General features: G+C 37.8%; 1 protein-coding gene across 9 annotated transcripts in view; it reads right to left on the minus strand.

Annotated features, from left to right (window-relative positions):
- mink1 (misshapen-like kinase 1) overlaps positions 1 to 13,805 on the minus strand; it is a 71,923-nt gene that overhangs the window by 41,881 nt on the left and 16,237 nt on the right. For all 9 annotated transcript variants that reach the window (XM_041801194.1, XM_041801191.1, XM_041801192.1 and 6 more), the window contains exons 4-11: positions 12,272 to 12,382; positions 12,086 to 12,176; positions 11,872 to 12,002; positions 11,730 to 11,784; positions 5,619 to 5,697; positions 1,661 to 1,836; positions 1,467 to 1,536; positions 1,152 to 1,362 (exon numbers count right to left, since the gene is read on the minus strand). In XM_041801194.1, the coding sequence (XP_041657128.1) occupies positions 1,152 to 1,362; positions 1,467 to 1,536; positions 1,661 to 1,836; positions 5,619 to 5,697; positions 11,730 to 11,784; positions 11,872 to 12,002; positions 12,086 to 12,176; positions 12,272 to 12,382 (924 nt within the window). The remainder of the gene's footprint in view (positions 1 to 1,151; positions 1,363 to 1,466; positions 1,537 to 1,660; positions 1,837 to 5,618; positions 5,698 to 11,729; positions 11,785 to 11,871; positions 12,003 to 12,085; positions 12,177 to 12,271; positions 12,383 to 13,805) is intronic.

Consider the following 13,805-nt stretch of genomic DNA (forward strand, 5'->3'; position numbering starts at 1 on the left):
GTTAATGATAGAAAACCTTTAGAACTGTTGAAGTTACTCCAAGATAATTTCGATTACTCACCGATGCTCAATAAACCTCTGATAATGAGTAAGCATTTGCCCTTTTAAGAAGTTCCATTTTAGCTGCTTTTTCTGTTTCATACAGGATCTAAATGAAAAAATATGTTACTCATGACACCAAGAAATCTAACAGGTCTCCATATGCCAGTCTGAAGACTGTCTTCCACTGCGTCACTGGCCTACAGTCAGTTGTTTTACCATTTAGCAAGTGCTGTAGTAAACTTCTGGGAATCATGCATAGATTTTTAGCAATTTGCAAGCTTTAAATACTGCTCTTTGGCTTTGGCGAAGAGGTTGCCACTGACACCAGTCAGATTAGCTGCAAGTGTATGCTTACCTCGAGGGTGACAGCTCAAACTCCAAGTACTCTGTCATATTTTAGCTCCGTCTGACAAAAGATGCATAATGTTTTTTTCTAGTTGTCAACTGAGCTGTTTAGGAGTTTATTAAGCTAAATGGGCCATTCAGTGCACAGTGGTGGCGTTTATTTCCATCACTATAGTGGTAGCAGGACTACGGCTTATCTTTCAAGAGCCAAAAGTGACAAACTAACAGAGTCCAATGAATGGGATTTAAAAACTTTAGACCTAAATCTATCTGATTTAATCCCTGACAACCCTTATTTTAAGGTGTTTTAATTACTTCTAAAGCATTAAAAGACTTAATCCCTGTTTAGATTTCAGAGATTCAACCTCCTCCACATAAGTACAACTTCTTAGGTCATCCAAACAGAATCTCCTACCTAGAACACCCACAAAATTATCACTATAGGTGACTGCTCCTTTACTGTTAAAGCTCACGAATCTGAATCGCACTCCCCCCGGCATTAAATCAGATGAATCTGTTGACTTTTTTCAAAAACTTTTAGAAAACCAGATTTAAACACTTGAAGTTTTGTCACTGCTTGTTTGAAAAGCTCTTAAGAGCTACTCTTTTATGTATTGGATCTCTTTTTGCAGCACATCTTTTAGTATTTATTTGAGATTTCTAATAAGATTTTTTTCTAAATGTTTTTAATTGCTTTTATCTGTTCTTATTTTGTTGCTGTGAGACACTAAATACCTGGGTTGTTAAAAGATGTTGATTATTACCTCTTCAAGTCGACGACGCTGCTCCTTCTGCTCTTCAATGCGTTTCTGTCGGTCATGCAACAGCTGCCTCTTGTGCTCCTCGGGGTCTCTACGCTGAGCAGCCAGTTGGGCCTGCTGCCTCTTGTGAGCCTCAGTTCGCTCTTTGTTCTCCTGCTGCAGACGCTGGAAGTCCCGTCTCAAGGTGGACTCGCCGGGCACATTAAGGATTGAACTGATGACCAAAAAGGAAATGAAATGACAGTAATGATCATATAGACACAGATAACAAGAAAAGGGGTTTTATACTGATTTATCGGCTTAACAAAATTAAATTACCTTGACTCTCTGTCATCTCCACGATTTTCATCCTCTTCATCACTGCCACTGTACTCATACTCTGTCTCTTCTGTATGAATATAAGCAGAAGACAAAGACTGCTTTAAAAACATTGTGACATAATAGCACCTATTATATTTCAGTTAACTAATGAAGGCAATTCATTTAGGTTCATTTACAACTCATCTGTTTACCTTTCTCTCCCCGTTTCTTGCGAGTTCGGTCAATGTGGTCTTTGAGCTGGATTCGGACTTGCCGCTCGGTGGGCTGGTCCCTGATGAAGGTGTGCTTGAGCAGCTGCTCTGTGGATGGTCGGCTGGGATAAGTCTTCACAAGACATCCCTCTATGAAGTCAATAAACTTCTTGGACCTGGAATAAAGGGGGAGAAGACGGAAATATTAAGAGTGGGTTCAGCCCAGGAGGTATAGCTAGGCTGATAATGCCGAAAAGTCCTGACCAAAAATAATCAGAGAGATTCAAGTGGCACAAGGTGTGTATCTTTTCTGGGTTGACAAGGTAAACAAACAGTACCTAAGAAAAGTTGTTTAACCTTAAATTGATTTTATAAATCAATTATTGTCAATATAATTTTTTTTCCACAATCTATAAATAAACCTCTTTAATGTCAAAGTGAAAAGCAAATTTCTACAAAGTAATGCCAATTAAATAAAATATGTCATGTTAAATAAGTGACTGCATAAATATTCATCCCCTTCAAGTCGGTATTTAGTAGAAGCACCAGTGGCTGCAATCACAGCACTGAGTCTGTGTGGATAGGTCTCAATCAGACTTGCACATCTGGACACTCCAATTTTACTCCATTCTTCTTTGCAAAATTGCTCAAGCTCTGTCCCATGGCATAGGGGTGTGAACAGCCCTTCTCAAGCCCAGCCACAAATTCTTGATTGTATTGGGGTCTGGGTTTTACTTGGCCACTCCAGAACATTCCCCTTGTTGTCTTTAAACCACTTCTGTGTAGCTTTTGCTGTATGCTTCAGGTCATTGTATTGCTGGAAAATAAATGTTCTCCCAAGCCGTAGTTCTCCGGGGTGTTCTAAGCAGATTTACACATGTGCCAAATTCCTTCCACTTCATGATGATGATGAATTTTACTGAACTTTTGGGGGATGTTCAGTGCCTTGAATTTTTTTTCTGCATCCATTCTTTGACTTATACTTTTCAGAAACCTTTTGTCTGAGTTGCCTGGAGTGTTCTGTTGTCATCATGATGATTACACCAGGAAAACTGATAACCAGTGACTGGACTTGCCAGACACAAGTGTCTTTATACTACCAACACTTGAGACACATTCACTGCACTCAGGTGATCCCCATTTCACTAACTGTAAGACTACTAGCACCAATTGGCTGGACCTCTGTTGAATTAGGTAAGTCACTTTAAAGGGGGTAAATATTTATTCAATCACTTCTTCTACCTTAGATATTTTCTGTTTAATTGACATTACTCTGTAGAAATCGGGTTTACTTTAACATAAAAGTGTTTTTTTATCAAAAGAGCCAAATTACTGACCATGACTGATGTATAAAATAAAGAAAAAGGGTAAAACATCCAAGGGGGTGGAATACTTTTTATAGGAACTGCAGCTAGAGTCCATGTTATTGTTGTCATTTTTTACTCCTAGTTTTGTATTTCCATAATTGCTCACACTGTAACACACATGCAACATAAAAATATCTTCATGAAGAGCTTTGCTTTGAAAATATAAAGGGGCCACTGGTTCTTCTGAGTTTGTAGATGAAGAAGAAAAGTAGCAGGAGTTAGAACAGCACATCTGCACTGAGAAATATTTTCCTGTAGTGCTGCATCACATCTCATAAAAACAGCATTCTTTCTATTTACTTCCAATAAAGAAAATTCAAAGCACTTAATGTAGTTACTGCTGCTCTGAAGAGCCTGAACTCTCAAATATCAAGTAAACAGAGGTACCACTACTTGCTTTAGTGCATGTAAAATTTCTGTTATGTAATGACCACATTCTTCTACAAAGGGGTATCATGATTTTGCAAGCAAAGGACTCCCATTATTTCAACGACAGTTAGCATGTTCAAATGCTTGCACGTACAACACATAATATTGGTTCCATGTAATGGGACTGGAAAAGAATACTTCATCTACCAGACAATGAAAAGCATACCTCTTCAAAGTCCAACTGAAGTCACATTTATTGAGGGGAATTTTGGTAGAGATCTCACATTTAACAGAAGTTCTGTTTTGTTTGATTGACAACAGCTAGCTAGTTGCCTCTACACTGGTTTATCAGCAAAACAAGGAACAAAGTTTACATACCTCTGACTTCACCTATGTCATTTACACATAGCATGATGTTGGCAGTATAGTAAAGGAACACATGACTAAAACCTTAATGTAGGAACTCAGGTGACATGCTTACATGTGCTGATGAAGAGTTAGTTTCTTTAACAAAAATAACTGAATAATCTACTTTGAAAATGTTTCCCCTAGAGGAGGACAGGACTAAGAAGAGCAAAACCGGATCTTTGATAATAAAAAAGTCTGACAAAAAGTAGGTTTATAAGTAGGTAAGACAAGACTAAATTGTAAGTGCTGGGCTGTTGGACATTCAACAGCCATGTTTTTTTTTCACTGTGTGTATAGTCTGTGTGTGAAAAGGTGTAAAGGCATGAGGGCTGTTTCTGTGTCTGTGTGCAGTCCTGGATGAAGCAGTGTGAGATTTAAGTGTCCATAGATTTTTGTCAACTAAAACTAGTGTGCAAATATAAAGGGTAGAAAAAATTTAAAAATGGCTAAAGCTAAAAGGCATTTTAATCTAAAGACTAAAATCAAACGAAGACTTTTAAAGACCTTTATAAGACCAGAACTGCAAAAAATTAATACCATTTTTGGCATAGTGAATAGTCAAAAATGAAAACAGGAGGTTTATCAGTACACCTTACCAGAGCAGAATTTTCTGCTTCAATGAATGGTTTAAGATTGATGGTTTCTGTCACCTTTAATGACTCCATTCTATCAATATGCTGTTTACTGATGTTTATCAGTATCACCAACACATCTGCTGATATTAAGCAGGTGTGTAGAGCTTGTGCTAAACTATTTAACTATTTAAAAGTAGAATAATGTTTTCTGTCTGGGGAAACCTTTTAAAATAAGGGTGGCCTGCAAAGATTTTCAAGTGGGCAACCTGGTAGCCCAGGTGTTTGAGCACTTAAAAATCATTTTCCAACAGTACAGAGTGTATTTAATCAAAGTGAGTCAGACAAAATGAGAGAGGGGTCTGGGGCTCTCCCCCAGGAAATCCAGAACATCCATCACTGAATTCTGGAGAATGATTATGCAACAATTTGTGGAGGATGATGTTTAAAATCGTAAAAGGTTGGCTAGGAAACAAAGATTGGATAAGAACACGTCTTAGTCAAAATGTCTTCTAAAATCTAAGACCCCTTACTAGGAAATTATAAATTTTTAAGACTTTTTAAGGATCTACAGGAACCCTGTAAAATAGATGTAACATTAAGCAGGTTAGCAGTCTGTTGCCTATTTAGCCTGACAACAGCAGTGCACATGTCCCACCTTCCCATGAATGTTTGTTTACTCAGTTGTGCAACAATCTAAGAAGCACGACAAGATTTGTGTCCATGTTTGTGGATAAAAATGAGACTCCACAAAAAGAGCTATTTTTATATCATTTTTGTAGTGTTGTTTGATGTGTAACAAATATAAGTAGAGTCTAGACCTGCCCTTTTGTAAAGTGTATGAGGTTCTAAGTGTTGTAATACAAATACAGATACAGACTGATTGACTGTTGTGTAGCAGACTGCGCTCTGACTGTCTGCACTGCCAATGAAAGAGGCTTATGTTTAATGCCATGTTTGATTTGCTGTATCAAAATAAGATTAACCTCTGACAGTAGATCATAACCTGGCAGGATTTTTTGGAATTAAAGCAAAGTACTAGTGCCATCATAGCATATAAACCGAGTGATTATAAGAGCTCTATCAGACAAAGTTATGAAATTTAACATCAGTTAGACATTTAACTCTTTGGTAGCATGTTAAGATGTTGATTTTCATGTATTAACATGTAAGTGAATCCTGTCCAGAGGGATATAAGTGAACAATGGATTCATGGAAACAGAAGAAGGATTGGCGACTCACCATTTTTTGGATTTAAGTTTGGGAGGGGGATTCCTAGGAATGAGGAAGAGGGCTCTCATCGGGTGCATGTCACACAGGGCTGAAGGAAAAGAGAATATGTTGTTACCAAATCCTTCCACCAATGCTAAGAGCTGCAGAACCAATAAGAACAAAAATAGCAGAACAAGATCTTTACAAGACATACAGTCATACTTTAGTAGTTTGTAAATACAATCCAACATTACACATTCTTTGTATCCACAAACATGGCTACAGCTGCTGTTATCCAATATTTCCTGGTGCCCTAGGCTCATTGTTGCATTGAATGTGAGAGCAAGGCCTGTGAGTCATTGTGTTCCCAGCGTAGGTAGGTAGCTAAACCTGACTGGTTAGCTTTACAGTCTTACAGTAAATAGGCTTTTGTAAAGCAGTCTTTAGGAACTTTGCAACGTGATTCAAACAGCCAAAGGCAAGAAAGTAATTTCACTTCAACATGTCGAGGACAACATTGTAACAGAGAGAGCACAGCTATTCTGATAACAATCCTGACACTTAATATGCATGTTTAATAAAAACAATAGCAGGTTAGAATCTAAGCAGAGACTGTGTTTACATAGCTGGTTTGAGTCATCTGAATTGTTTTTATGAAAGGAATATAACACCTGCTGACCTGAACTTGGTTGACATGTCAGTGGAAATGATTGAGTGCACAGATATCTATACTGCCATAATTTAGTGCCTCATATAATACCTGGAGCAAAAGTTCTGCTTGTTTAGACTGTCAGCTCAGTAAGTGTACAGATGGATAAATGATGGCCCATTATTCACCATAAAAGGAATTCATGCCATTTAGGTTTCCCAAGATTTCTAAAGTCATATATCATAGACATAGCCATCACATACCCCCTTTGTCCAAGTTCTACCATTTAGAGAAAGCTAGACAACATGGGACATTTTACATGTCTGTACCAAACAAACCTAAATACACAAGGCAAACTATGAGGTGGTATCCACAATGTTTTACGAGTACTAGTACAAGAAATTGGTAGGCTCGGTAATGGCACAAATACCCGATACTTGTATCGGTGCATCCCTATTTGTAGCAAAGACACCACAACAAAAATGCATTATTTATCAATCCATAGTCCATAATGCTTATCCTCTTCAGGGTTAAAAGAACCAATCTCACTCACACTCACACCTACGGGCAATTTAGAGTTACAAATGAACCTTGCGAGTGTCTTTGGATGGTGGGACCAAGCCGGAGCATCTATGCATGCACAGGGAGAACATGCAAACTCCACACAGGCCTTGTCTGACAGGGATTTGAACTGGGAACCTTTAAGGAAATAGCTCTGACCCCCACAAAGCTCTAAAGTGCATTAAGGCCAGAATTTTGACAGCTGAAAAGGGACATGTACTTCTTTTGTTGTCATAGGGAATAGCAAATAAGAAACTAAAAGTAAATAATGTAAATAGGGCTGAAAAACTCATGATTCATACTGATAAATCAACTAATTAAAGAAATTACACTTATCATTTAGTTCATGACAAATACTTGTTCTGGTTTTATGATCCTGTTACGGTGTCTTGACCCTGCGAAGCAAACTAATACGTGTTCAAAGTCCACTGACTGTGAAATAAACTGAATAACATTCTTTATTTTCTGCCAATTAACTCAATAAAATGGTACCAGTTCTACCTACTGGCTGCATACTGTTAATGTAGAAATGCAACCTTATTACTGGAGGAAAACATACTTCGGTATTCATACTGGTGGTGTGACTAAGTTCACACTGCATAATTGATAACAGTGCATCGACACCAGCTTAACAGTTGGCCTTCATGCCTTATGTCACTCACAGCAACCTCAACATGGTCTGCTAAAGCTCACCTCACATCAGTGAGGTTAAAATGCAAAAGTACAATAAAAGCATGCATTTAACTTGGAAAAGTAGAACGCTGTAGCGCTTTGTAGACTAATGACTTGTGTCTCATGTTTTTTCCACATAAAAAGTTGAATAACCTTTTGTTGCATTGTTAAAAATACAGCTACACTTCTCTTACTGGAAAATTAAGAACCTACTACAAGAGATAACTATTTCTACTGTATGCCCTAGAGGCTTACAAGGTTTCATATCAGCATTATTATTGCAGGTTAAGCTTTAATGAGCAAGTGAAGAAGCAGGAAGTAAAACTGTTTTGATGGGAGGAAGAGTAATTCTAACCACAAGTTTTATTCATGAGAGCTTAATGAGCCCCCAACTCTACAATAAACTGCCTGTGGCTGCAAACTTCAGGCAGTTTAAGCCCAGCTTGTTAAAATAGTGAGTTTCTACTCAATTTTAACATCCAATGCAATACCAGGCAAGCCATTGTGATAAAAGTGTAATTAGTAAGATCATTCTAGTGGCAATCTAATAACCATCAACTAGTCAAAGCAGCAGAAGGACAGTTATTGTACAATTTCTCCGCCACATCTAACTGAGGTCATTTCTTTTCCAAACATTTTCGCTGCTTTTCTAAAGTATTAAAGTATTAAAGTAGTAAAGATATTCTTTGGACTTGTGTAACCCTGTCCCTTTAACACTATTTTGATGCCAATTATCCACACAAATGTGTGAAAAACAATGGCGAAATGAAACCATTGTTTTACTGTTTTAGCCTGGTAGCCTGAGAATGAAGAATATTAGAGATGTTAACAATTTTACACAAAAAGTCATAAAAGCCAAACTATCAGAATGTCATAAACAAGTTTTTTTAAATGTGCTGCCTTTCTTTGTTTGCTTTTCAAGGTCAACATACAATACCAGTCTAGTAGAAAAATAAAAGAAAATCATTAAGTGGTTTAAATCCCCTTTCCATTGTCATTTTTACATCAAACAAAGCCTGATACATCTTAATAAACATCAAGACCACTTCTACAACAAGATGCTACTTTCACAAGTAAGTATCAGAGAGGGGACCAGACAATGTAAATTGTGCCATTTCCTGTGTAAACTGTTGAACAGCTTCTGATATCATTGTGACAACAGCAGCCATGCCTCTTTTAGGTGCAGCCCTCTATCTGACAGCTTTTTGTTTGCCATAAACCGTTAGGGTTTGATGGCTTTTTCAAAGAGTTCTATTCCTATCGTACCCAGTTATCAAAGCTATTATATGTAGAATTTTTGTTCTATATACATTTTTAAAAATGACTACTCCTTTGCTACGTTTATTTTTAGCTTTGCACTTACATTACATCAAAAAAGATGTCAACAGTTTTCAAAACCTGAGAAATTCCTAATCTTTATAATTCTAACAGGACGTGTATCATCATGGTAGTTGCCATTGGCTGTATTCATGTGCTCCATCTCACCCCCCTGGCCCTAATGTATCAATCTCCATGGATTACGTGTTATTTTTAATTGAGTACTCTGTTCATAAAAACTGCACTTTTATGAGATGCATTTACCAAACAAACTGACATTTAGGATTCTGTTTTTAATACTCTTCAGCCTTGCCAAAACCTTCCCCCAGTGGTGGGATGAATTACCAAACTCTATATAATCTGCAGAGTCCCTTTCTACTTCCAAGACAAAGCTAAAGACCCAGCTTTTTAAAGAACACTATGCACTTAGCTAGACTCTTCTCCACTGTTGTCCCCAGTAGTAGAATGAGTCTCCAGACTACTGTACTGTTGTCTTGCACTCTCCTGCTCAACTTCTGGGGGTTTTGAGCCCAGCTCTTTGTGAATGAACCAACACTTGGTACTTTAGTCATTATTAGTTGGTGAAGACAGTTTATAGTGATGATGTGATATCTTCTTACGTTAATGACTGGCTATTTCACTGCTGATGTTTATCATTTTAAAATTTCAAAAAGATTTCTATACAACATATGTTTTGCCTCTGAAACTGCATGGCAGCACCTGCATCTGCTTAGACTTTAAGCACTTTAAGACTCTTACTGATGTTGTTTCCTCCTGTCTAGTTCTTTGCTTGTGTTGTACTCTCACAGTTGTATGGTAGTGGTCAGATGATATTACCACAAAGTGTTTAAGAACCGCATTTTGCAGGTCAAAGAAGCACTTTCTTGCAGGAACAGCAACTGGAATACACACCTCTACTCGCGCTTCATTAACTCCTTTTAAAAATGCTTTGAGTCTCAAATAACCATTTATTTATTACAGGGATGTGGAAGTGATTTATAGTTGTAGAATTGTTTTCAGATTTCACAGGTAAAGTGAGTACTTTAACCTCTCTTTCTCTGTGCATAATACCACATATGCGCTCACTTTTCTCCCACCATGTCAAGTAAATATGAGAAATAATTATCCAAGCTTTTATCAGATAAGATCTATAAATATAAGTCATGTTTCCCATGTTTTTATGGATAAAAACAGGTCGTAAATAATATTTCTTTTCCTTTGTACATCAGTAACAAGCTCTGTTTAGCTGAAAGTTCACTGTGGCCTACAGGAGGCTCTTAAAAAGCTTACAGACTACTTCAGTGCTCAAAACCAAAAATCGACATTTACATACCCCATATAAAGAGTTAACATACGTTTAAACTTAAAAAAAAAAAAAAAAAAAAAAAAAGTTAGATGGTCATAATAGTCTTTTGTTGCAGGTTCTGAGATTTTGCTTGCTTTAAGTGTGCACAAGGTCCCATGAAATCATGTCCCATGTCTATATTGCCCAAAGAAAGATCCATTAACGTGTTTCAAACTAATATTACAACCAAATATTGTCAGACCCTTGTTTGAAAAACAGCCTGACATTATTAACAGGAGATCTGTCATCAGCTTTATAGCATTATCACACACATGCAGTGCTTCCTCTAACAGAAACAGACACACATTCTAAAGGCATTTATTATACATTCCTGCAATCACAGCAATATCTTCATTACAGTAGTTAAAGCAATAATGTGGCTATTTCTTACATCCTGGTTTATGGTATTACTGTTATTGCCCATTCCTTCTGATGTTTCAATTTCATTGTTAAATTCTCATAATAAGGGAGGAAAGCTGTTAAAAGGGGCCTTTTAGCTTTGTGCTGCAATCCCAGCTTGCTCTCTAAGTTGCAAACCTGGAAGGGAACTATTTACAGATTTTCTCCCTCATGTAAAATTGATCAGTGAAATCAAATTGCCAGTTCACTGTTTAGAAAATACACTGTATGGAGTACCAATTTAATAAACAGCATCAGCAGTTTAAAACATATTGTTATGTTAGTTTTGACTAGCAAAATAGTTTACATACTGTGCTTTCACTGCTAATTTATTTAAAAAATTGTAATGTTTTTCTTAAATTTTTCATTGATTTTTTTCTAAACAATTTGGGGTATTTTGATTATCTATCACTGTTTCCACTTTATCCTCTGCTTTTTTTGTTTTGTGTTACAGACAAGGGAGGATTGTGATTTTGCATGTGCAATAGCAATTTAGCCGATTCTGGTATTTTTTTCACCTACTTCTTTGTAAGTAAGTAAAATGAGCCATGGGGTTTGATGAATTTTAAATTGTTGTCAACAGCTTCTCCTGTTGAAATGTCTCTGGAACATTTCTTATCAACTGTATGTTTCTGATCTTTCTCAGTGATGGTATAAAACTCCCACACTGCCAACATTTTATTTCAAATTTGACCATGAAAACAGTTTATCCAAACAGTGACGTCCTCTGCTAAATAAGAACTGTCCTCTGAATCAGGAGTTAAGTATACCAGCTTACTAACATTGAATTGAAAAGACACAAAGATAAACATTAGTGACATTGGTGAATGTCACATTATTTGAAATGTTCAGCAAATGCATCTCTACTCATAATGTTCAAAAATCTCAAAATGTGAATATGTATTTGTCAAAAACTGGAGACTTCCTTTGCTTGACTGGGAATCTAAAGGCAGACAGATCCCACTTTCATGCAGAGAATTCTGTGCAATCAGCCTCCACAAGCCAACTGCTAGCTCACGACTACACTACCTTGATTACAGTGAGTCAGCTGTCCATCTGAAGACACAGACAACAAGGCTGCATATGCAAGACAAGACTCATTCACAAGGTCTTCCAGAATGGGCTCAGAGACGATGAGTAATTATCTGCTGCTGAATACAAAGACTATGCATGATATAACCAAGAACAGAGAACTTACGTGGAGCTCCCTCTGCCATCTCTATGGCTGTGATCCCCAGGGACCAGATATCACTCTGCAATTACACACAAGGGATTGTGTCAGACTGGTTTTTATATTATCTCACAGCACAGGGCTCTCACACATACAGTGCTGCTGTTACCCTGTAGTCGTAGGTGGAATCGGGGTTCTCATCACAGGCGATGACCTCAGGGGCCATCCAGTAAGGTGTACCGATGAAGGTGTTCCTACGCCCCACTGTCCGGTCCAACTGAGCGCTCACACCAAAATCAACTAACAAAGGAATCACAGGAGGTGAAAAGTGAGACGACTGGGAACAGAGTACAGTCATTTCTGTTTTGAAGCCTTCAACATACCCAGTTTGACCTCTGCATTCTCTGTTAGCAGCACATTCTGGCCCTTGATGTCTCTGTGGATGACTTTATGGGCGTGGAGGTGAGAAAGGCCCTGAACACACAAAAAGAAATCAAATTGGTCAGTAAGGAGTAGGCAGTGACCTCTGCTGCAGACTTGTGTGGTCTGATGAAACAGTGACTTCTCACCCTGAGGATCTCTCTGCAGATGTAAGCAATCCAGTCCTCCTTCAGAGAGCTGCCCTTTGTGTTTTTTACCAGGTCGGTCACTGATCCCGCTCCACAAAACTCCATCACCAGCTGCAGTCAGACAAACACAAATTCAGTAATCAATAAGGTGCAAAGCTTTTTTATCATCAGACCAGGTACAAAGACAAATACTACTAAGAAACATTCAGAAGATGGTTATTATTAATATTGGAAACTATAATTACAGTAGATTATTTGACTGTAAAACTAAGTTCATTTACAGATAGAAAATGTTTTTTGGAATTCAATTTCTACAGTTTACAAGTAGAACTAAGTCACTATCACAACATGAATCAGTTTAAAATTGGCAAAAAGACCTGATTTTTAAAAAGTACAGGAATGAAAAATGGGTTTAGCAATTTATTGTGTCTCGAGGCATGAATTAATTGAATTGCAGGATTTTTTTCTCTTTTTGATTGTAAATATCAATGAAAATCAGTGACTGGTTTAAAGACCCTGTAAAGGGAAATCCAAAGTTTTAGTCTTAACACACTAGATATGTTTGAATATGGTTGCTGTAAACATGCGAAAACACAGAGATCTACATGTGGCTGAATTCTGGATTTAGACTGTCAGAAAGTTTTTCACCTCTTTCCTGGCTTGGTTTAATTTGGGCGGGGCCAATATGTGGGCTCATGATACCATGAGTCCACGGTGGGGAGTGACCCCGCCCCTCTAACACTACAATATAAAATCACAGAGCAGTTCATCTCAGTACAGTCCGTTATTCGCTGATGTTACTGCCCTTACTGAAAGTTACCAGTCAGTTAAATGCTGTTTTTGTCAGAAGGTGGGAAATGGGACGCAATTGCGGACCCGGGATTTTTAAAGTTATCCCAGAAGGATAACTTTATGAATATAAAATCGCAAGCAATATTTGGGACAGGAAGAACAGGTTTCTTCCAATGAAACACTAAGGTCACCAGACCAGTGTAAAATTAAACTAAAGGACTGGGCAAAGGCCTCCAGCACTAATCCACTTCAACTGGTAAATCACAGATCATATTCTTAGGTAAGTTGTCATTTTTGTTTGTGAAAACTCTCCCTCAAAACACAGGAAAACACAAGGAAATGCACTCACTAACTCTGATGGTGAGGTAATGAGTCAGCACTGACCACTGAAACCCAGGAGTATATGTAAGCTTGCCACACCTGGCCACAATCAGGAGCAATCAGCTCACACACACCTGGCACTGCCACACCTGGCCACAATCAGGAGCAATCAGCTTACACACACCTGGCACTGCGCTGATTGATGACACTCATTGAGTGCCCTGTGTGACCTCCCTCACAGTTATTTTGAGAGGTACATTTGCCAAATCTATCAGCCACAGTGGCCTATAGATCATTTAAAGTATCATAACAGATTTGAGCCAGAAAATGGACTTCATATCATCTTCCAAGGTCAACAAAAGGTAAAGAGGCAGGCTAAATGGCTTTCCTCAATCCAGAATGTAGCTTTTTTTTTTTTTGA

The sequence above is a fragment of the Cheilinus undulatus genome, linkage group 12 (assembly GCF_018320785.1).
Source record: "Cheilinus undulatus linkage group 12, ASM1832078v1, whole genome shotgun sequence".
In the NCBI taxonomy this organism is placed as follows: domain Eukaryota; kingdom Metazoa; phylum Chordata; class Actinopteri; order Labriformes; family Labridae; genus Cheilinus; species Cheilinus undulatus.